Source organism: Oncorhynchus nerka, linkage group LG25 (genome assembly GCF_034236695.1).
Source record: "Oncorhynchus nerka isolate Pitt River linkage group LG25, Oner_Uvic_2.0, whole genome shotgun sequence".
Taxonomy (NCBI): Eukaryota; Metazoa; Chordata; class Actinopteri; order Salmoniformes; family Salmonidae; genus Oncorhynchus; species Oncorhynchus nerka.
In genome coordinates, this window is record NC_088420.1 from 10,123,711 (window position 1) to 10,146,831 (window position 23,121).

A 23,121-nucleotide genomic window follows, 5' to 3' on the forward strand; every position below is an offset into this window, starting at 1 on the left:
CCTACTTATGAATAACCTTGTCCTTATTGATTTAGTTCCATTGATTCTATAGCATTTAATCCTATGGATGGGCTCCTCCTACCATCTCTCGTTCTGTCTCTCTTTCTGTCTCTTTTTTTTAATTTTTCTCTTTCTCTCTTTCCTTTTGCTCTCTGCCGCTCTCACTCTCTCTCTCCGTCTCTCCTCTATGCCATTAAGTATATTTATGCCAGTGCGATTTGACCTGTAAAGAGGGCCACAGCGGTCCAACCTACGAGTCGATGCAGACTGTGTTTGACCGCATATCCTTCAGACCGGCAGTCAACCTGAGCAATCCCACCATAACAAACATCTCCTTCACTCTGTATGCTGTCCTGGGCGTGGTGAGTGTTGGACAGTGTGAGGCCACAATGTTCCTCTTTGCATAGGGTCCATTCATTCAATTCATTCGTTACTAACAATTATCCGCTTTCTTGCTTGGTCTTATTTCAGAATGAGAAGACCCAGATCCTCACTACCTTCCTGTGGTTGCGATTGGTGAATGTCAAGAGATCTTCCTATTTTATTTTGCCAACAGTTTGTAGTGGTATAAGCTTCCCTAAGCCTAATTCTTTACTGGGTCCTTTTTAGTACTGGCACCATCAGTTCCTGGTTTGGGACTCTGATGCTTGTGGCGGAGTCACCAGGATTTCTCTGCCAGTCAAAGAGCTCTGGGTGCCTGACATCATCGTGTATGAGTTGTGAGTGTCCGAAAAAAAATGACTTTGTTTTACTCATCTATACGCCTATCTTCCTGTATAAAACTTGGGGTCAACCAACCCCCCCAACCATTATCACCTCCTCCTTCTCTCCTCTATCACATGTCCTTCTCTCCTCTATCACTGTTCCTTCTCTCCTCTATCACTGTTCCTTCTCTCCTCTATCACTGTTCCTTCTCTCCTCTATCACTGTTCCTTCTCTCCTCTATCACATGACCTTCTCTCCTCTATCACATGTTCTTATATCCTCTATCACATGACCCTCTGTCATCTATCACATGACCCTCTGTCATCTATCACATGACCTTCTGTCATCTATCACATGACCTTCTCTCCTCTATCACACGACCTTCTCTCATCTATCACATGACATTCTCTCCTCTATCACATGTCCTTCTCTCCTCTATCACATGTCATTCACTGTTGACGTTGAGACTGGTGTTTTGCGGGTACTATTTAATGAAGCTGCCAGTTGAGGTCTTGTGATGCGTCTGTTTCTCAAACTAGACAGGCTAATGTAATTGTCCTCTTGCTCAGTTGTGCACCGGGTCCTCCCACTCCTCTTTCTATTCTGGTTAGAGCCAATTTGCACTGTTCTGTGAAGGGAGTAGTACACGGTGTTGTACCAGAACTTCAGTTTCTTGGCAATTTCTCTCATGGAATAGCCTTCATTTCTCAGACCAACAATAGACTGACGAGTTTCAGAAGAAACTTCTTTGTTTCTGGCCATTTTGAGCCTGTAATCGAATCCACAAATGCTGATGCTCCAGATACTCAACTAGTCTAAAGAAGGACAGTTTTATTGCTTCTTTAATCAGGACAACAGTTTTCAGCTGTGCTAACATAATTGCAAAAGTGTTTTCTAATGATCAATTAGCCTTTTAAAATGATAAACTTGGATTAGCTAACACAACGCGCCATTGGAACACAGGAGTGATGGTTGCTGATAATGGGCCTATGTAGCTATTCCATTCAAAATCAGCCGTTTCCAGCTACAATAGTCATTTACAACATTAACAATGTCTACACTGTATTTCTGAATAATTTGATGTTATTTTAAATGGACAAAAAAATGTGATTTTCTTTCAAAAAGGCTATTTCTAAGTGACCCAAAACTTTTGAACAGTAGTGTATATTGTTCCAAAATACTTTAGAGAGCTGTATTTTCTATTGGCAAAATGCAAAAAACTTTCATATTAGATTTTTTATTATAGCAGTTCACAATTTTGTGCCCCCCTCTCACCCCAAATGGTCTGCATCGGTATCAGAAGTCCAAAAAAATACATAATTAACAAGGCTAAATTAGGGGGTTTGAGCTCATTAAAATAATATCCAGTGTACTTTTACAAGTGTTCATTTTTTTTATAATAATTTTTTACATTTTAGTCACTTCTGCAGACACTCTGCATTCAACTAGATTAACAACCATCTGTCACAGTCATAGCAAGTCAAAAGGTTCTGTAACCTTTACTGAAAACACTGTTGTAAAAGGGCTACATGCAAATGTATTTTTTGTACATTTAAAATACCAATTTCACGTATTATAACTAAACACAATCTTTGCTAGAGTTCATTTTATGTGTATACATTGGTCTTTAGGGTATTTTTGATGCATCTTTGCCTCCCTCTCTGTCTCTCAGTGTGGACGACGACGTGTCACAGCAATGCCCCTACGTCTACGTCAACCACACAGGCCACATCCGCTGGGACAGGATGCTGCGCCTCGTCAGCGCCTGCAACCTGGAAATCTTCAGCTTCCCCTTCGATGTGCAGAACTGCTCGTTTACCTTCGGCTCCTACATGCACACCAGTAACTAACTCTACTGTGATAGGCTACTGCATGCACACCAGTAACTAACTCCACTGTGATAGGCTACTGCACGCACACCAGTAACTAACTCCACTGTGATAGGCTAGTGCATGCACACCAGTAACTAACTCCACTGTGATAGGCTACTTCAAGCACAACAGTAACTAACTACACTGTGATAGGCTACTGCAAGCACACCGGTAACTAACTCCACTGTGATAGGCTAGTGCATGCACACCAGTAACTAACTCCACTGTGATAGGCTACTTCAAGCACACCAGTAACTAACTACACTGTGATAGGCTACTGCAAGCACACCGGTAACTAACTCCACTGTGATAGGCTAGTGCATGCACACCAGTAACTAACTCCACTGTGATAGGCTACTTCAAGCACACCAGTAACTAACTACACTGTGATAGGCTACTGCAAGCACACCAGTAACTAACTCCACTGTGATAGGCTACTGCAAGCACACCAGTATCCTAACTCCACTATGATAGGCTACTGCATGCAAACCAGTAACTAACTCCACTGTGATAGTTACTGGTGTGCATGCAGTAGCCTAACTCCACTATGATAGGCTACTGCATGCACACCAGTAACTAACTCCACTGTGATAGGCTAGTGCATGCACACCAGTAACTAACTCCACTATGATAGGCTACTGCATGCACACCAGTAACTAACTCCACTATGATAGGCTACTGCATGCACACCAGTAACTAACTCCACTATGATAGGCTACTGCATGCACACCAGTAACTAACTCCACTATGATAGGCTACTGCATGCACACCAGTAACTAACTCCACTATGATAGGCTACTGCATGCACACCAGTAACTAACTCCACTGTGATAGGCTAGTGCATGCACACCAGTAACTAACTCCACTATGATAGGCTACTGCATGCACACCAGTAACTAACTCCACTATGATAGGCTACTGCATGCACACCAGTAATTAACTCCACTGAGTGGACAAAACATTAGGAACAACTTTCTAATATTGAGTTGCACCCCCTTCTGCCATCAGAACAGCATCAATTCATTGGGACATGGACTCTACAAGGTGTCAAAAGCGTTCCCCATGGATGCTGGCCCATGTTGACTCCAATGCTTCCCTCAGGTTATGTCAAGTTGTCTGGATGTCCTCTGGGTGGTGACCATTCTTGATACACACGGGAATCTATTCAGTGTGAAAAACCCAGCAGCATTGCAGTTCTTGACACAAACCAGTGCGCCTGGCACCTACTACCATACCCAGTTCAAGGGCACTTAAATCTTTTATATTGCCCATTCACCCTCTGAATGGCACACATACACAATCCAAGCCTCAATGATCCTTCTTTAACCGGTCTCTTCCCCGACATCTACACTGATTGAAATGGATTTAACAAGTGACATCAATAAGGGATAATAGGTCAGTCTGTGTCAAGGAAAGAGCAGATGTTCCTACAGCGCAGTGGTACAGCGGTCTATAAGGCACTGCATCTCAGTACTACAGCCCCTGGTTCCATTCCAGGCTGTATCACAGCGGTCTAAGACACTGCATCTCAGTACTACAGACCCTGGTTCCATTCCAGGTTGTATCACAGCGGTCTAAGGCACTGCATCTCAGTACTACAGACCCTGGTTCCATTCCAGGTTGTATCACAGCGGTCTATATGAAACTGCATCTCAGTACTACAGACCCTGGTTCCATTCCAGGTTGTATCACAGCGGTCTAAGGCACTGCATCTCAGTACTACAGACCCTGGTTCCATTCCAGGCTGTATCACAGCGGTCTATAAGACACTGCATCTCAGTACTACAGCCCCTGGTTCCATTCCAGGCTGTATCACAGCGGTCTATAAGACACTGCATCTCAGTACTACAGCCCCTGGTTCCATTCCAGGCTGTATCACAGCGGTCTATAAGACACTGCATCAAAGTACTACAGACCCTGGTTCCATTCCAGGCTGTATCACAGCGGTCTATAAGACACTGCATCTCAGTACTACAGACCCTGGTTCCATTCCAGGCTATATCACAGCGGTCTATAAGACACTGCATCTCAGTACTACAGACCCTGGTTCCATTCCAGGCTGTATCACAGCGGTCTATAAGACACTGCATCTCAGTACTACAGACCCTGGTTCCATTCCAGGTTGTATCACAGCGGTCTATAAGACACTGCATCTCAGTACTACAGCCCCTGGTTCCATTCCAGGCTGTATCACAGCGGTCTATAAGACACTGCATCTCAGTACTACAGCCCCTGGTTCCATTCCAGGCTGTATCACAGCGGTCTATAAGACACTGCATCTCAGTACTACAGACCCTGGTTCCATTCCAGGCTGTATCACAGCGGTCTATAAGACACTGCATCTCAGTACTACAGACCCTGGTTCCATTCCAGGCTGTATCACAGCGGTCTAAGACACTGCATCTCAGTACTACAGACCCTGGTTCCATTCCAGGTTGTATCACAGCGGTCTAAGGCACTGCATCTCAGTACTACAGACCCTGGTTCCATTCCAGGCTGTATCACAGCGGTCTATAAGACACTGCATCTCAGTACTACAGACCCTGGTTCCATTCCAGGCTGTATCACAGCGGTCTAAGACACTGCATCTCAGTACTACAGACCCTGGTTCCATTCCAGGCTGTATCACAGAGGTCTAAGGCACTGCATCTCAGTACTACAGACCCTGGTTCCATTCCAGGTTGTATCACAGCGGTCTAAGGCACTGCATCTCAGTACTACAGCCCCTGGTTCCATTCCAGGCTGTATCACAGCGGTCTAAGACACTGCATCTCAGTACTACAGACCCTGGTTCCATTCCAGGTTGTATCACAGCGGTCTAAGGCACTGCATCTCAGTACTACAGACCCTGGTTCCATTCCAGGTTGTATCACAGCGGTCTATATGACACTGCATCTCAGTACTACAGACCCTGGTTCCATTCCAGGTTGTATCACAGCGGTCTAAGGCACTGCATCTCAGTACTACAGCCCCTGGTTCCATTCCAGGCTGTATCACAGCGGTCTATAAGACACTGCATCTCAGTACTACAGCCCCTGGTTCCATTCCAGGCTGTATCACAGCGGTCTATAAGACACTGCATCTCAGTACTACAGACCCTGGTTCCATTCCAGGCTGTATCACAGCGGTCTATAAGACACTGCATCTCAGTACTACAGCCCCTGGTTCCATTCCAGGCTGTATCACAGCGGTCTATAAGACACTGCATCTCAGTACTACAGCCCCTGGTTCCATTCCAGGCTGTATCACAGCGGTCTATAAGACACTGCATCAAAGTACTACAGACCCTGGTTCCATTCCAGGCTGTATCACAGCGGTCTATAAGACACTGCATCTCAGTACTACAGACCCTGGTTCCATTCCAGGCTATATCACAGCGGTCTATAAGACACTGCATCTCAGTACTACAGACCCTGGTTCCATTCCATTCCAGACACTGCATCTGTACTACAGACCCTGGTTCCATTCCAGGCTGTATCACAGCGGTCTATAAGACACTGCATCTCAGTACTACAGACCCTGGTTCCATTCCAGGCTGTATCACAGCGGTCTATAAGACACTGCATCTCAGTACTACAGCCCTGGTTCCATTCCAGGCATTGCTGTATCACAGCGGTCTATAAGACACTGCATCTCAGTACTACAGCCCCTGGTTCCATTCCAGGCTGTATCACAGCGGTCTATAAGACACTGCATCTCAGTACTACAGACCCTGGTTCCATTCCAGGCTGTATCACAGCGGTCTATAAGACACTGCATCTCAGTACTACAGACCCTGGTTCCATTCCAGGCTGTATCACAGCGGTCTATAAGACACTGCATCTCAGTACTACAGACCCTGGTTCCATTCCAGGCTGTATCACAGCGGTCTATAAGACACTGCATCTCAGTACTACAGCCCCTGGTTCCATTCCAGGCTGTATCACAGCGGTCTATAAGACACTGCATCTCAGTACTACAGACCCTGGTTCCATTCCAGGCTGTATCACAGCGGTCTATAAGACACTGCATCTCAGTACTACAGACCCTGGTTCCATTCCAGGCTGTATCACAGCGGTCTACTAAGACACTGCATCTCAGTACTACAGACCCTGGTTCCATTCCAGGCTGTATCAGCGGTCTATAAGACACTGCATCTCAGTACTAAGACACTGCATCTCAGTACTACAGACCCTGGTTCCATTCCAGGCTGTATCACAGCGGTCTATAAGACACTGCATCTCAGTACTACAGACCCTGGTTCCATTCCAGGCTGTATCACAGCGGTCTATAAGACACTGCATCTCAGTACTACAGACCCTGGTTCCATTCCAGGCTGTATCACAGCGGTCTAAGGCACTGCATCTCAGTACTACAGACCCTGGTTCCATTCCAGGTTGTATCACAGCGGTCTATAAGACACTGCATCTCAGTACTACAGACCCTGGTTCCATTCCAGGCTGTATCACAGCGGTCTATAAGACACTGCATCTCAGTACTACAGACCCTGGTTCCATTCCAGGCTGTATCACAGCGGTCTAAGACACTGCATCTCAGTACTACAGACCCTGGTTCCATTCCAGGCTGTATCACAGCGGTCTAAGACACTGCATCTCAGTACTACAGACCCTGGTTCCATTCCAGGTTGTATCACAGCGGTCTAAGGCACTGCATCTCAGTACTACAGACCCTAGTTCCATTCCAGGCTGTATCACAGCGGTCTATAAGACACTGCATCTCAGTACTACAGACCCTGGTTCCATTCCAGGCTGTATCACAGCGGTCTAAGACACTGCATCTCAGTACTACAGACCCTGGTTCCATTCCAGGCTGTATCACAGCTGTCTATAAGACACTGCATCTCAGTACTACAGACCCTGGTTCCATTCCAGGCTGTATCACAGCGGTCTATAAGACACTGCATCTCAGTACTACAGACCCTGGTTCCATTCCAGGCTGTATCACAGCGGTCAATAAGACACTGCATCTCAGTACTACAGACCCTGGTTCCATTCCAGGCTGTATCACAGCGGTCTATAAGACACTGCATCTCAGTACTACAGACCCTGGTTCCATTCCAGGCTGTACCACAGCGGTCTATAAGACACTGCATCTCAGTACTACAGCCCCTGGTTCCATTCCAGGTTGTATCACAGCGGTCTATAAGACACTGCATCTCAGTACTACAGACCCTGGTTCCATTCCAGGCTGTATCACAGCGGTCTTTAAGACACTGCATCTCAGTACTACAGACCCTGGTTCCATTCCAGGCTGTATCACAGCGGTCTATAAGACACTGCATCTCAGTACTACAGACCCTGGTTCCATTCCAGGCTGTATCACAGCGGTCTATAAGACACTGCATCTCAGTACCACAGACCCTGGTTCCATTCCAGGTTGTATCACAGCGGTCTAAGGCACTGCATCTCAGTACTACAGACCCTGGTTCCATTCCAGGTTGTATCACAGCGGTCTATATGACACTGCATCTCAGTACTATAGACCCTGGTTCCATTCCAGGTTGTATCACAGCGGTCTAAGGCACTGCATCTCAGTACTACAGACCCTGGTTCCATTCCAGGCTGTATCACAGCGGTCTATAAGACACTGCATCTCAGTACTACAGACCCTGGTTCCATTCCAGGCTGTATCACAGCGGTCTATAAGACACTGCATCTCAGTACTACAGCCCCTGGTTCCATTCCAGGTTGTATCACAGCGGTCTATAAGACACTGCATCTCAGTACTACAGACCCTGGTTCCATTCCAGGCTGTATCACAGCGGTCTTTAAGACACTGCATCTCAGTACTACAGATCCTGGTTCCATTCCAGGCTGTATCACAGTGGTCTATAAGACACTGCATCTCAGTACTACAGACCCTGGTTCCATTCCAGGCTGTATCACAGCGGTCTATAAGACACTGCATCTCAGTACTACAGACCCTGGTTCCATTCCAGGCTGTATCACAGCGGTCTATAAGACACTGCATCTCAGTACTACAGCCCCTGGTTCCATTCCAGGTTGTATCACAGCGGTCTATAAGACACTGCATCTCAGTACTACAGACCCTGGTTCCATTCCAGGCTGTATCACAGCGGTCTAAGACACTGCATCTCAGTACTACAGACCCTGGTTCCATTCCAGGTTGTATCACAGCGGTCTAAGGCACTGCATCTCAGTACTACAGACCCTGGTTCCATTCCAGGCTGTATCACAGCGGTCTATAAGACACTGCATCTCAGTACTACAGACCCTGGTTCCATTCCAGGCTGTATCACAGCGGTCTATAAGACACTGCATCTCAGTACTACAGACCCTGGTTCCATTCCAGGCTGTATCACAGCGGTCTAAGACACTGCATCTCAGTACTACAGACCCTGGTTCCATTCCAGGCTGTATCACAGCGGTCTAAGGCACTGCATCTCAGTACTACAGACCCTGGTTCCATTCCAGGCTGTACCTCAGCGGTCTACGACACTGTATCACAGCGGTCTACGACACTGTATCACAGCGGTCTACGACACTGTATCTCAGTACTACAGACCCTGGTTCCATTCCAGACTGTAACTCAGCGGTCTACGACACTGTATCAGAGTGCTACAGGCGTCACTACAGACACCCTGGCTCGAATCCAGACTGTATCACAACCGGCCGTGATTGGGAGTTGCATAGGTATCACACTGCGATAGTGATGTGGTGTACGTGTCTGATGCCATGTACATATCATCAAATCAAATGTATTTATAAAGCCCTTCTTACATCAGCTGATGTCACAAAGTGCTGTACAGAAACCCAGCCTAAAACCAATGCAGGTGTAGAAGCACGGTGGCTAGGAAAAACTCCCTAGAAAGGCCAGAACCTAGGAAGAAACCAGGAGAGGAACCAGGCTCTGAGGGGTGGCCAGATTTTCTAACGTACGATCTTCAATAATATACAAAAATACTAATATCCTAGAATATATACCACCCCCCAGCTACTAATATCATATAATACACCCCCCCCGGCTACTAATATCCTATAATACACCCCCCCCCACGGCTACTAATATCCTATAATACACCCCCGGCTAGTAATACCCCATAATACACCCCCGGCTACTATTATCCCCCAGCTACTAATATCCAAATATATCCAATATATATAAACCCTTTTCTCTCTCAATTATCGTACATATTGTCAAAGCCTACTTTGGAAATGGAAATGGAATGACCCCCCCTCTCTCCCCATTAGTAAAGGATGTGAGGTTGACTCCAGCCCTGTCCTTTGAGGAGATGTCGGGGAACTCGAAACAGTACCTGGAGGCTAGTGGGGAGTGGGAGCTGGTCAACATCTATGGAGAGACGTCTGTCCTCAAGTTTGGCATCGACGAATGGGACATCATCACTTTCTGGGTGAGAGAGATAGACAGGGAGATGGGGAGGGAGAGAGAGACCCGCTAAGACAGGGATATCTGCTGTCTCTCTGCTCTCCAATATGTCTCCTAATACATCTGCTGTACTTGCTTCATCTCACCACCAGGTGGTGATAAAGCGCAGGCCAGTGCTCTACGTGGTCAACCTGCTCATCCCCAGTTCCTTCCTCATGCTCATCGACATCCTCTCCTTCTACCTGCCCCCTCACAGCGTGGACCGCGCCTCCTTCAAGATGACCCTTATTTTGGGCTACACCGTCTTCCTGCTCATCATGAACGACCTGCTACCCAGCACGGCCAACGGCACCCCCCTCATAGGTCAGCGTCCTGTTCATAAGTGCAACACAAAGATGCTAGGGTTGTGGGTTCGATTCCCACGGGGGACCAGTACGAAAATGTATGCACTCAGTATTGTAAGTTTCTCTGGATACGTGCGTATGCTAAAATGTAAAAGGAATTCATTGACCATTTCAGTTTTCACATTGAAATAATTTACATTTGCAAAGTATTTCAAGAAACTGAAAAACAAGCAGCTATTTGTATATCAGATTAACTGTTTTGTACAGACAATTATCAGATTCAAGTTACAAATGCTCGTAAACACTCAAATAGCTTTAGTTTTTTTTTTATCACATAAGTAGTGCACTGTGGCTTTGCTGGTCATGTGTTAGTTGACCATAGATGTTTTCAGCGCGCTGAACCACCGCGAACATTTAACGTTGCAATGGTAAAAAGTTTGATACCTACAAATTTCACTGACAAGATCATTTAGCCTACTCTTTTTTATTGCCTATTATGTTGGCATGCATAACCTTGTTAAACGGGATCGAGTGACGAGTGTATTGACACAACGGTAGGATTATTAAAAAATCCGCGTTCAACCGGAATCATGCTGTATGATTCTATCACATTATTCAACATACCAGAATTGGTTAAAAAAAACTCTAAATCGCGTTGGTACAGTAGGCATCAAGTAACTTCTCGACAATGTTGCATAAAATGTTGAATGGTCTATAATTTTCACTAACACATAGACCCTAGATGTTTCAATAGCCCAATTTATATGCATGCCCCAAAACAACAGAAGATTGATCAAATTAAACTACCGTTAATCAAAACACTTATCACTCCCGTTCAACAACTCTAAATCGCGTTGGAATGCGCTCCCAACGGGAAACTTGAAATAACATGATATAGGTTAATGAAATAATCGAAAAAAAAATATTTGATTATTTATTAGCCTCGTGGTTATAAGTATTTAGGCATATCATGTAAATTAGACCCTGTGAAATCGTTGTAAAAAGCGCAAAAGATACTGATGGATGTTTCTAGGTTATTTATGGATTGATCATATAGCAATATCAATGCATTCTTTCAACAACTCCAAAGCAATAGCCTGTCTTTGGCGCAGCAACCGCTTGCTCATTCTATAATCAAGTCTTAACTGGTTTGGACAGCTCGTGAGGTATCCTAAATATCTGTCGACTAGGTGGAACTCTTCTGACTAAATAGGTTTCATGCATAGCTTTTGTTTTAACCCAGAAGTGTCAGTGTAAAAACTATTGGTCGCTAAATCCGGTGAAATTATGCACCATGTAAAAAACTATTGGTCACTAAATCCGGTGAAATTATGCACCATGTAAAAAACTATTGGTCACTAAATCCGGAGAAATGACAGACTATGTCAAAAACTGTTTTTTCTTCTTCTAGCTAAATCCAGCTAGAAAGACCATGTAAACACAGTTGGCTGGTTGTCCTCACCCTTCTGAGTGGTTGGCTGCGAATACCCTCACCCACTATAAGTATGCAATATACATATTTATACAACAGGCGGGTCTAATCCTGAGTGCTGATTGATTAAAACCACATTCATTATGTTAAAATGCCTATTTACTCAGTTCCATCTGACTGCGCATTCCACTGTCTCATCAGCCCAGCCAGGATATTTATTCACTTTTTTTTGTACCCCCTTTTATTCCCCAGTTTTAAATATTGTCTCATCGCTGCAACTCCCCAATGGGCTCGGGAGAGGCGATGGTGGAGTCATGCGTCCTCTGAAACATGACCCGCTCAACCAGCTTCTTAACATTTCTAGCGCAGGCGTTTCCGCTAGCGACCCACCTCGACAACATCCGGTGAAATCACAGAGCGCCAAATTCAAACTACAGAAATATAAATATTTAACATTCATGAAAATACATGTGTAATAAAGCTTAACTTCATGTTAATTCAGCCACTGTGTCATATTTCAAAGGCTTTACGGCGAAAGCACACCATGCGATTATCCGAGTACAGCGCCCCGCAGACAGAACCATGAACAAAAAAAAATTCAACCAGGCAGGTGCGATATAATAAATGCCTTACCTTTGAAGATCTTCTTCTGTTGGCACTCCAAAAGGTCCCAGATACATCACAAATGGTCCTTTTGTTCAATAAAGTCCTTCTTTATATCAATAAAAACTCAGTTTAGCTAGCACGCTTCAGTCAATAATCAACCGGTTTCCCTCCTTCAAAATGCACACAAAATTAATCCCAAACGTTACCAATAAACTTATCCAAACAAGTCAACAAGGTTTATAATCAAACCTTGGGTACCCTAATACATAACTAAATGATCAAATTTAAGACGGAGAATAGTATGTTCATTACCGGAGATAAATGACAAAGAACGTGCTTTCCTCCACGTGCATGGAAACACTACAGCCAAAATGGGAGCCACCTAGAATAACTAAAACTTCTGGCTCATTTTTCCAAATACCAGCCTGAAACTCTTTCTAAAGACTGTTGACATCTAGTGGAAGCCCTAGGAACTGCAATCTGGGAGGTTTTCGCCTTATAATAAAAGTGACAGCCATTGAAAACAGTGGTAGGCTGAAAATGTTTTTTGGGGGATGGTTTGTCCTTGGGGTTTCACCTGCCATATCAGTTATGTTATACTCACAGACATTACTTTAACAGTTTTAGAGTGTTTTCTATCCAAATCTACCAATTATATGCCTATCCTAGCTTCCGGGCCTGAGTAAAAGGCAGTTTACTTTGGACACGCTTTTCATCCGGATGTCAAAATACTGCCCCCTACCCCAAAGAGGTTTTAAGGGGATCGTTGTCCAGTCAACAGGACCGTTGTAAATCATGCAACACCTTGTGTCAGGATGGCAGATTTTAGAGAAACAACAAATGTCGATACATATAACTGTCTTATATCGGCTGAAAACTTCAATTCTTGTTAATATAACTGCAATGTCCAATTTACAGTCGCTATTACTGCAAAAAAAAATGCCATGCTATTGTTTGAGGAGAGCTCCTAACGAAACACTTTTTTCTCCGCGATAGGTTTGATAAATGCACCTCCGAAGGTGAAATAAATGGCAAATGGCATTACACTTACAACTTGTCTATAAACACAGCATCAATAGAAACATAAACTTAAACATTCACTTCTTGGAGAGAGAGAAACTAATTACTTGTATTGACAAAGGATCAAGATTTATGACACCATCTCTCTCCAGGCTGAGATCTTATCAGATCTGGTAATGACCTATCATTACACAGTATGTAAAAAAAAAACACAAACTTTCCTGCAACTTACATTGATGAACAACATTCAGAAATTGTTGGTGTTACTGTTGACAATAAAAACAACGTCTTCAGAAATGTGCATCTTCTCCCTTCCCGACGACGATAACACTCACTCTGACCTGAGTAGGCAGGTGTTCGTGTCCAGATGAGCATTTCCAAGCGCTCTGATTGGTTAGGAATGGCAGGGCTATAATAGGTGAGGAATAACTAAGGTAGGCCGAGCAGCCAAACTAATGGGACTTAAGGGAAACTGAAGGGACTGTGAGGGGAAGTTACGTCGAGAGGAGAGGAGTAGTACTGCCTTTTCTACAGTAGGAGTAAAATGTCTCTATATCAGCACTTACGGCCAAATGTATACTTCGAGACGCTTTGTGGATACGCTGTGATACGGCCCCTGGTCTACCTGTTAGACACGGAGCACTGAGGTCTATGATAAGTGTTGTGGGTTAGACACGGAGCACTGAGGTCTATGATAAGTGTTGTGGGTTAGACACGGAGCACTGAGGTCTATGATAAGTGTTGTGGGTTAGACACGGAGCACTGAGGTCTATGATAAGTGTTGTGGGTTAGACACGGAGCACTGAGGTCTATGATAAGTGTTGTGGGTTAGACACGGAGCACTGAGGTCTATGATAAGTGTTGTGGGTTAGACACGGAGCACTGAGGTCTATGATAAGTGTTGTGGGTTAGACACGGAGCACTGAGGTCTATGATAAGTGTTGTGGGTTAGACACTATGATAAGTGTTGTGGGGAGCACTGAGGTCTACGATAAGTGTTGTGGGTTAGACACGGAGCACTGAGGTCTATGATAAGTGTTGTGGGTTAGACACGGAGCACTGAGGTCTATGATAAGTGTTGTGGGTTAGACACGGAGCACTGAGGTCTATGATAAGTGTTGTGGGTTAGACACGGAGCACTGAGGTCTATGATAAGTGTTGTGGGTTAGACACGGAGCACTGAGGTCTATGATAAGTGTTGTGGGTTAGACACGGAGCAACAAAATAAACAAAACAACAAAACTGTGTCCCTCACTGGAGGCTGTTGAGGGGAGGATGGCTCATAATAACGGCTGGAACGGAGTCAATGGAATGACATCAAACACCTGGAAACCATGTGTTGGATACCATTCCACCTATTCCATTCCAGCCATTACCACAAGCCTGTCCTCCCCATCCTCCTGTGGTGTCCCTCCCTACTAATTGGGGGCAATGCCATTGCACTTCAGGTACTTCTGGGAGTGAACCCGAAGTCCTCTGAAAATAAATGGCACATCTCAATTAATCTCATCTCCTGAATTGGAAGATAATTTAACCCACCTAACCCTGTAGTGTCCCTGCTATCCCCCCCCTCTCAGGAATTTACTTTTCAGTGTGTCTGGCTCTCATGGTCATCAGCCTATTGGAGACAGTCGTCATCACTAATGTGCTCCATTCCAACTCCAAGAAGTACCGCGAGGTGCCCCACTGGGTCCGTGTGGTCATCCTGAAGCACATCGCTCGTATGATCTGCTACCAGTGGCCCGAGGAGCTTGTTCAACCCTCAGCCTCCAGAGGATCCACCCAGGATGACAAGACAGACAGACCAAACCCCACAAGCCCTCCCTGGGTCCTTGCACCAGCCAACCCTGTGCACATCCCTGCCCAGCACACTACAAGCACCATTGGTGAGGAGCCATTTGCTGGTAGATGTGATTAGCAGACATGAAACTGTTAAATAATCTGGGTTTATTTCAGGTAGATTTGATTAGCAGACATGAAACTAAAATAATCTGGGCTCATTTCGGGTAGATTTGATTAGCAGACATGAAACTGTTATAAAGTAATAGTTTGAGATCATTTCCATTTCAACCTTCAAGTCAATTTAAAAACTTCACAATTTAAATAATTTCCGGAATTTAAATTGACTGGGTTACCAGGGAACTGCCCCAATCCCTTCTATATAACAAAACAGCATATTATCAGAAAGCTTAACACCCCCTGTAGGTAATATGCTGTTATTGTGAACATGTGCTTGCTCAAACATGATCAACTGCGTATTGAGCATCCAGTCTTGCTGACCAATAGCAATGTTTCAGCACCATATAGGCTAAGCATCTATGCTCATCCCTTTGTTGTTTTTAGGTCCTGGGGTGGTGTCCTCTGTGCCTGAGCTGCGTCAGATCTGCCAGGACCTGAGTGACTTGCGTGCCCACCTAACGTCGATGCAGAAGGAGGGCGTGCTTCAGGAACAGTGGTGCCACGTAGGCTACGTACTGGACTTCCTGCTCTTCCGTATCTACCTCCTCCTCATCTCCTGCTACGCCATGGTCATTATCTGTATGTGGTGCATCTGGATCAACCAATGAGAGACCAAAAGGGTGCATTTGTTTTAGCTTGCCCATTCCATTGGTCTGAAAGTGACCTCAGATCACCTCAGGCAGTGGGGCGAACTAAAACAAATGCACCCAGAGAGAGAAGAAATAAGGGGGGGGGGGGGGGTGAGACCAATGCAATGTATAAATCTCCGATTTTTTTATTTTTATGTAGTTTTAATTTTGTGAAAAATCAAGTAAACCTTTATTTAACTAGGCAAGTTAGTTAAGAACAAATTCTTATATTCAATGACTGCCTAGTGGGTTAACTGCCTTGTTCAAGGGCAGAACGGCAGATTTTTACCTTGTCAGCTCGGGGATTCGATCTAGCAACCTTTCGGTTACTGGCCCAACACTCTAACCACTAGGCTACCTGCCTGCCGCCCCTACAGTCATATGCCCCTACAGTCCATGTAGGCTTACTACATGTTATTTATCTGATATACCTGTGGAGATTTTAGTGAAACGCTACCATGTTCACCAAGAATAACACCCCACTGAAGGTTTAGAAGCCCTGAGGTCTGAAGGTTTAGAAGCCCTGAGAGGTCTGAGGGTTTAGAAGCCCCAAAGGTTTAGAAGGCCCGAGGTCTGAGGGTTTAGAAGCCCCGAGGGTTTAGAAGCCCCGAGGGTTTAGAAGCCCTGAGGGTTTAGAAGCGACGAGGGTTTAGAAGCGACGAGGGTTTAGAAGCCCCGAGGGTTTAGAAGCCCCGAGGGTTTAGAAGCCCTGAGGTCTGAAGGTTTAGAAGCCCTGAGGGTTTAGAAGTCCTGAGGGTTTAGAAGTCCTGAAGGTTTAGAAGTCCTGAGGGTTTAGAAGTCCTGAGGGTTTAGAAGTCCTGAGGGTTTAGAAGCCCCGAAGGTTTAGAAGTCCTGAGGTCTAAAGGTTTAGAAGTCCTGAGGTCTGAATACACATTTTTCATGAACAATAAACTGAAGGACTCTTGACTGAAAGAGCTGTGTTCTGTGTGTGTGTACACACCAGCCCTTACTATGCCAGTCCTCATTACCCACAGGGCTCAATTAACACTTAAGCCTGCGAAGCTGTAAAATAACAAAATGGAAAACAGCTATAAATACACCTCCTAATTGTCTTGCCTTCTACTTGACTCCATTCGCTTCATTGGACTCCTGTCTAAATGTAAGATTCTGTGTCTTGTGGCAGAAAAACATCAAGCCATGGTCCCAATAATCTCTCCTTCCTCCTCATGTGTTCCCTCGTTCACTACTCCCAAGTTTTAAAGCATTAGATTGGTGTAAGGCACGCGCTAGAGGGAGTTTCCATAAACCAGTCAATTCTTCTAAATTCCATGGAGGGAAGTGAGTGCACTCTTCAGGAGAAACAAGACTGGGATGTAACCCAAAGCTACTTTGCCCCTAAGGGCTACCATACAAACCACCCATCCATCCCACAATCCCCCCAGGAACCAGCAACGACACCAGGAGAAAACAGTCTGACCAGTCTTTAATTGTCATCATATTTGAATGATATAACAGTACATAAAACACAAACAATAGCATTTTCTTCCAGTAGTTTACTTAAAGCTCCACAGCGCCCTACACGTAAAAAAAAAAAAAAAAAGGTTATATTTAATAAGGACGGGAGTCTGCTTGGATCGGGGAGGCCATCAGTAAAATCAACTGAAGATCAGGGCCTGTATTCACAATGTGTCTCTGAGTAGAAGTGCTGATCTAGGATCAGTTTTGGCGACGATTATATCAATAGCGTTTCTATTTAAAGCAGGCTTGTTAAAATGTTAGATGAATAAGGTTATACTCCCCTGGTTGGCAATAGACTATACACGAATATCTGTCGGGAAGGGAACATTGAATTATGAGTCTTGTGAGGGCCAACACTATGCTGTTCTGGAGTTAGTTTTTTCTACAGCGGCATGCCAGTCTGTATATATGTAGTCGTGTTATATATGTAGTCGTGTTATATATTTCTACAGCGGCATGCCAGTCTGTATATATGTAGTCGTGTTATATATGTAGTCGTGTTATATATGTAGTCGTGTTATATATGTAGTCGTGTTATATATGGGCTAGTTTCCCACAGACACACAAAGCCTACAAGGACATTCTCCATCCTAAAAGCTTCTTAGTCAGAGGCTTAATCTGGCAGGAAAACCAGAGCAAAATGTTGTGTATTACCAATCGTCTTGTGAATGAGCACACTCTCCCCCGCCACCCCCCACCCCAAGACACAACATCACTAACCACAGCGACCAACAGAAAACCAAAAAGATTTGTCCCAAAACTCAAACACAACCGTTCCATATCTTCTTCGCATCAGTCGTCATAAACATTAAAAATGGTGAAACTTGGGATGATGGATTAACACGCTGTGGGGAAACCGAACCCTCTGAATTCAGCAAAACCATGAAAGACAGTAAAAGCCCTTCAGGAATATTGGACCTCAGCCCAAGAGGCCCAAGTTGAATCCATGTAGCAACAAGATCAGGATGGTCGTACGAGGCTGAACGGTACTATAACCTGTAAAGCCCTATATGCTTTGTGTGAGATAAAGATCACCAACACCCCTTGCCCCCCCCAACCCGACAGACCAGTGCAATTCAATTGAATAAATCAACAACAAAAAACACACTTCATATTTGACACAAAAACAGAAATATTAAGTGTCCAATTAGGCTGGTGCTTTTCAGCAGGTACAGACACACACAGTAGACACACACACTCCCACACACACCCACCCCTCTCTCCTCTCTCTCACACACACACCCACCCACTCCTCTCTCACACACACACACACCCACTCCTCTCTCACACACACACACCCACCTCACACCACTCCTCTCCTCTCTCACACACCCACCCACTCCTCTCCTCTCTCACACACCCACCCACTCCTCTCCTCTCACACACACACCCACCGCTCTCTCTCACACACACACACCCACCCCTCTCTCTCACACACACACCACACACACTTTTTGTAGGATGCACACAAAGCAGGACAAACACGCTGCCTCATCTTACAAAATATTCGTAACTCTGTGCAACACTGAAAGACTCCCTCCAAAGACCCGTCATTCCAACTCCTCCAGAACGACCAATGGTGCACCAGCTCTGCCAGTATAAGACCATTGGTCGCAGAGGCACTTGGCTAAAATAGCCTGAAATGGGTTGGAGTAAATCACACTTGTATTAAAGGGATTCTTTTTTTATTGACTGTGGTTGATTTCAGTACTTCTACCTTCCTTGTTCTATTTAAATTGATCAACTTGTTTACATAAATGGCAGGACTACATCATACGATGGATATCTGCAATCAGAGCAGAAAACCATAAAAGCAGCCAATATGTTAATATAATATGTTATTTAGTATATTGGCAAGACATTCAAAAAACAAAAGCAAGATTCCAAACCATCAGAGCTCATCCACTATCCAGAAGCTGGACTTTCAGGGGAAAGAGGGATGAATGGAGGGAGGAGTTGAAGGAATAAGGTCCCTACAATCATTGTCATGTTGTGCTCTTGATTTTTTCATCTTTCTTTTCCAGCTCCCTCAGTTCGTTGTCCTAGCTCCCCGCCACCCTCGTTTCCTCAGTTCGTTGTCCTAGCTCCACGCCACCCTCGTTCGTTTCCTCAGTTCGTCGTCCTAGCTCCCCGCCACCCTCGTTCCCTCAGTTCCTCTTCCTAGCTCCCGCCTCCCTCGTCCTCCTCCTCATCCTCCTGCTCCTCCATGTTCTTGCGTGCCATCCTCTCCCGCCGCTCTGCCAAGCGCTGGCACCGCGGGCACTCCTTGCCTGCCTGAAAACATTTGCTGTGGAAACACGCCTTGCACTCTGAAAGACAAAACACAAAAGAAAGATATCAGCGGGAAAAGAACTAGCACTCTGAAACACTATGTAAGAGATAGACACACAAAAATGGGTGGAGTCCCGTTTAAAAAGACATCGACTTGTGGATGTGTAGAGGAAGAACACCAGGACATAAATGGACAACGTCCTTATTCGCTCAAAAAGGGGTGTTTCACCTCATAACTCCCCTGTTGACCAACTTAAAGCAAACATGGGGGGAGCGTTCGGTAACACTAATAACCGGTTTGACAACATTGCTCACAATGGGAAGAGGACTGAGGTGTTGTGATGTCATGGCAGAAGAGCCAATGATAGTCTCTGAAGCGAGGGGGGAGGGGTGACACGAAACTATAAAATAAGAGGTAAGGCTGGTGGCAAAGGCAGAAGGTGGGACAGAGGAGTGGTAAAACACAGAAACTTGTCAAGAGTCAGTTTCACCACTCAAACCAGTTCAGACATGACCGCAATGAGAAGCCTCAATAGAGGCAGAGACACCGCTTCTAAAGCTCAAAATGTGTGCCTGAACCATTTCAGAAAACACCCGTGTGGAAGCACACATTTTTTAAACCCTATATTTCGAATGAATATTATTGTTCCCACGATAATGAAATGACAAAAGAAACTGAAATTCACAAATGTGTTTATTTGACATTCAAACAGAGAAGTTGATGCTTAAATAATAAATGGTGAACACATCGAACGAACAACACTTTCTCTCAGTCCAGTTAAAACTCCATTACCCACATCTCTCTTCCCCACGCGTCACAACATAAACCTGTCTCTTAAATAACACACAAAGAACTACTTTCAAATACTAAATAACTTTTCAGACAGGGCAGACAGCAATAGCAACTCTTGAAAATTATGCCATGTCACATTTGAAATTGATGAACACAGATGACAAACACTGTAGCCGAAAACACTCGGTTAAAAACAATGTTATCTGACAATGACCTCTAACACACACACATTCTGTACATCAGAAGGTGAGGCCAGTAGGACCTTTTGACCTTTCACAGCCATACTGAGTAGAGGCCAGAGCCCAGTGAGGCACCAAGGAGAGGCCAGAGCTCAGTGAGGCACCAAGGAGAGGACAGAGCTCAGTGAGGCACCATGGAGAGGACAGAGCTCAGTGAGGCACCATGGAGAGGACAGAGCTCAGTGAGGCACCAAGGAGAGGCCAGACAACAAGATCAAACAACCGTGGCAGCCACAACCAAAGATGTCAGAACATCCTATAACTACCTTCCACCAGTAGTGCCACCCTGCACCATAAAAACCAGTCCAACCAACCACCATAGCGAGGAAAACCAGTCCAACCAACCACCATAGCGATGAAAAACAGTCCAACCAACCACCACCATAGTGAAAAAAACTCAATCCACCATACACACAGAAACGCAAAGAATTCCACGCAAGAAGTGATCAACATTGAAATTAACGAGGAAGTTTAAATTCTAGGCTGTGACTGCCAATGTGAATTGATACCCAAGTAAACAATATCCTAAGTTACATATTTCCCTACCAATTCACCTCGGTCCACACGCGTTTCCATTACAGCTAGTGCAAGTCAATGTTAATGTGCTACATTCTGCATCTCTCAGTCATGTCTTTTGGAATTGAAGATATTTTCCTAATTCCAAATTGACCAGTAAGCCATAGGGGTTTGATTTGGAATACAGAAACTGATTAGGGATCGATTGTAACCAAACCTTTTCTGCTATTCTCTTCATCCTTCCCACAATACTCAAGAGAGGGAATTTCTTTCTGTTTAGAAGTCATCTATGTTTTCCAAGGAGAGGGCAATGAAACGCTGCTTTCCCTCCCCTCCTCGCACTCCTCCCTCCATCCTCTATCTGACTTCACTTCCGTTAGACTTGGCGAGAGAGCCTTGGTCACCGCCCTCCATCTATTGCTCTATTCCTCCCTCTCTACTTCTCTCCTCCTCCTCTTCTGTCTCCACCGCCCTCTCACCCCGGTTCTTTTCTCTCTCTCCCCTACCGATTGTTATCCTCCTGGCTTTGCGTGTTTTGCAGGATCTCCAGTTAGATGGGGTCTCCTGCTCTTCCATTCTCTCTTTTTCATCACTCATCTTCCTCCCTTCTTTCTTTCTGGTGTCTCTGGAGAAAACGTTGAGCAACCTAAGGCCCAAAACCGGAGGTTTCACGGTGAACCATCCGTCCTTTCCTTCCACTACTACGCTGCTGTGACTCTCTTGTACTTCACTTTCTCCTTTGTCTGAACAATCTTTTTTAAAGAATTTCCCTTTACTGTCACACTTGTCTAATTCCTCTAGCTCTCCTTTCTCCTTTTTCCTCTCTACTTCCCCTTTTGAGAACGCTTTCGCTAGCCTCCCAACCCCTGGGACTTTCCAGAGTCCTCTCCTCTCTTCCTTCTCTGTCCCATCCACATCCCCTTGTTTTTCTTTCTCTCTTTCCCTGCATCCTTTGTCCTTGGAGAAAGTGTTGGTTAGTTTGCTGACACCGAGGGCCTTAAATAAATTGCCCTTCTCTTTCTTCACGTGTCCTTCTGCACTTCCCTCACTGTCTTCCCTGTCCTCCCTTTCTTTGTTCTCAACCTCCTCAGTTTCAAACTTTGCTTCCTCCTCCATTCCTTTCCCTGTCTTGGTCTCTCCTTCCCTCTCTCCTTCTTGCCCTCCTTCTAGATTCTCCTCATCTTCCTCCTTTCCTTTACTCCAAAAAGCCTTGGCCAGAGTTCCATGTTGGAACGCTGTGAATAACCTCCTAGTCTCCCCTTCTGTTCTCCTCCTCTCCTTTTCTCTCTCTCCAGTCCATTTCTCCTCATCTTCCCTTGCCTCACTCTCTTCCTCCCCCTCTTCCTCTCCTCCCTCTCCCTCCCTCTTGTCTTGGGACAGGGCCCTGGCCAGCCTGCGGAACTTCCAATTTCTCCAGGAGGGGGAGAGGAAGGGAGAGGGGGCCTGTGGGACTCCCAGTCCTCCCACCAGCAGGGGGGGCTCACCTTCGCAGCACGTGCACTTGTTCAACTGGAAGGGGAAGATGATGTCTTTGTCGTTGCCGCAGAACTCACACACAAAGCCCTTGGCCTGACACAGCTGTGGGGGACAAAGACAGGGATAGAGGGGAAATTGAGACATTGAGGGCAAGAGCCAAACACTGAGAAAACTATTATTTTTATTTTTTTTACTTTGAAAATGTCACGTTAGAACACCCACAAGTCCACTGGAACACATGGCGCAAACAGTCATTTGACACACACAGTACTAGCCATCTTATAGAATGACAACTCCAGAATGTTAGTTCACAATAACACTGGATTGGTGAAGACCAAATCATCCTACTCATATGAATATTTTATTTAACCTTTATTGAACTAGGATAGAGTAAAAATACAATTCAAAATGTAAATCCCCATATCAAAATCAAC

The 23,121-nt window shown here is 45.1% G+C and overlaps 2 protein-coding genes across 4 annotated transcripts in view; one reads left to right on the forward strand and one right to left on the reverse strand.

Moving 5' to 3' along the window:
* Positions 1-260: 260 nt before the first annotated feature.
* Positions 261-16,981, forward strand: LOC115116880 (5-hydroxytryptamine receptor 3A-like). The gene is made up of 8 exons (XM_065009961.1): positions 261-362; positions 472-516; positions 610-719; positions 2,378-2,547; positions 9,788-9,948; positions 10,076-10,286; positions 14,903-15,211; positions 15,669-16,981. Exons 1-8 carry the CDS (start codon positions 261-263, stop codon positions 15,890-15,892), a joined length of 1,332 nt encoding a protein of 443 aa, XP_064866033.1. The 3' UTR covers positions 15,893-16,981.
* Positions 16,982-18,737: 1,756 nt separating this feature from the next.
* LOC115116877 (run domain Beclin-1-interacting and cysteine-rich domain-containing protein-like) overlaps positions 18,738-23,121 on the reverse strand; it is a 65,845-nt gene continuing 61,461 nt past the window's right edge. For all 3 annotated transcript variants that reach the window (XM_065009525.1, XM_065009527.1, XM_065009526.1), the window contains 2 exons: positions 22,696-22,789; positions 18,738-19,701 (listed from right to left, as the gene is read on the reverse strand). In XM_065009525.1, coding sequence (XP_064865597.1) covers positions 19,553-19,701; positions 22,696-22,789 — 243 coding nt within the window. In that variant the 3' untranslated portion in view covers positions 18,738-19,552. The remainder of the gene's footprint in view (positions 19,702-22,695; positions 22,790-23,121) is intronic.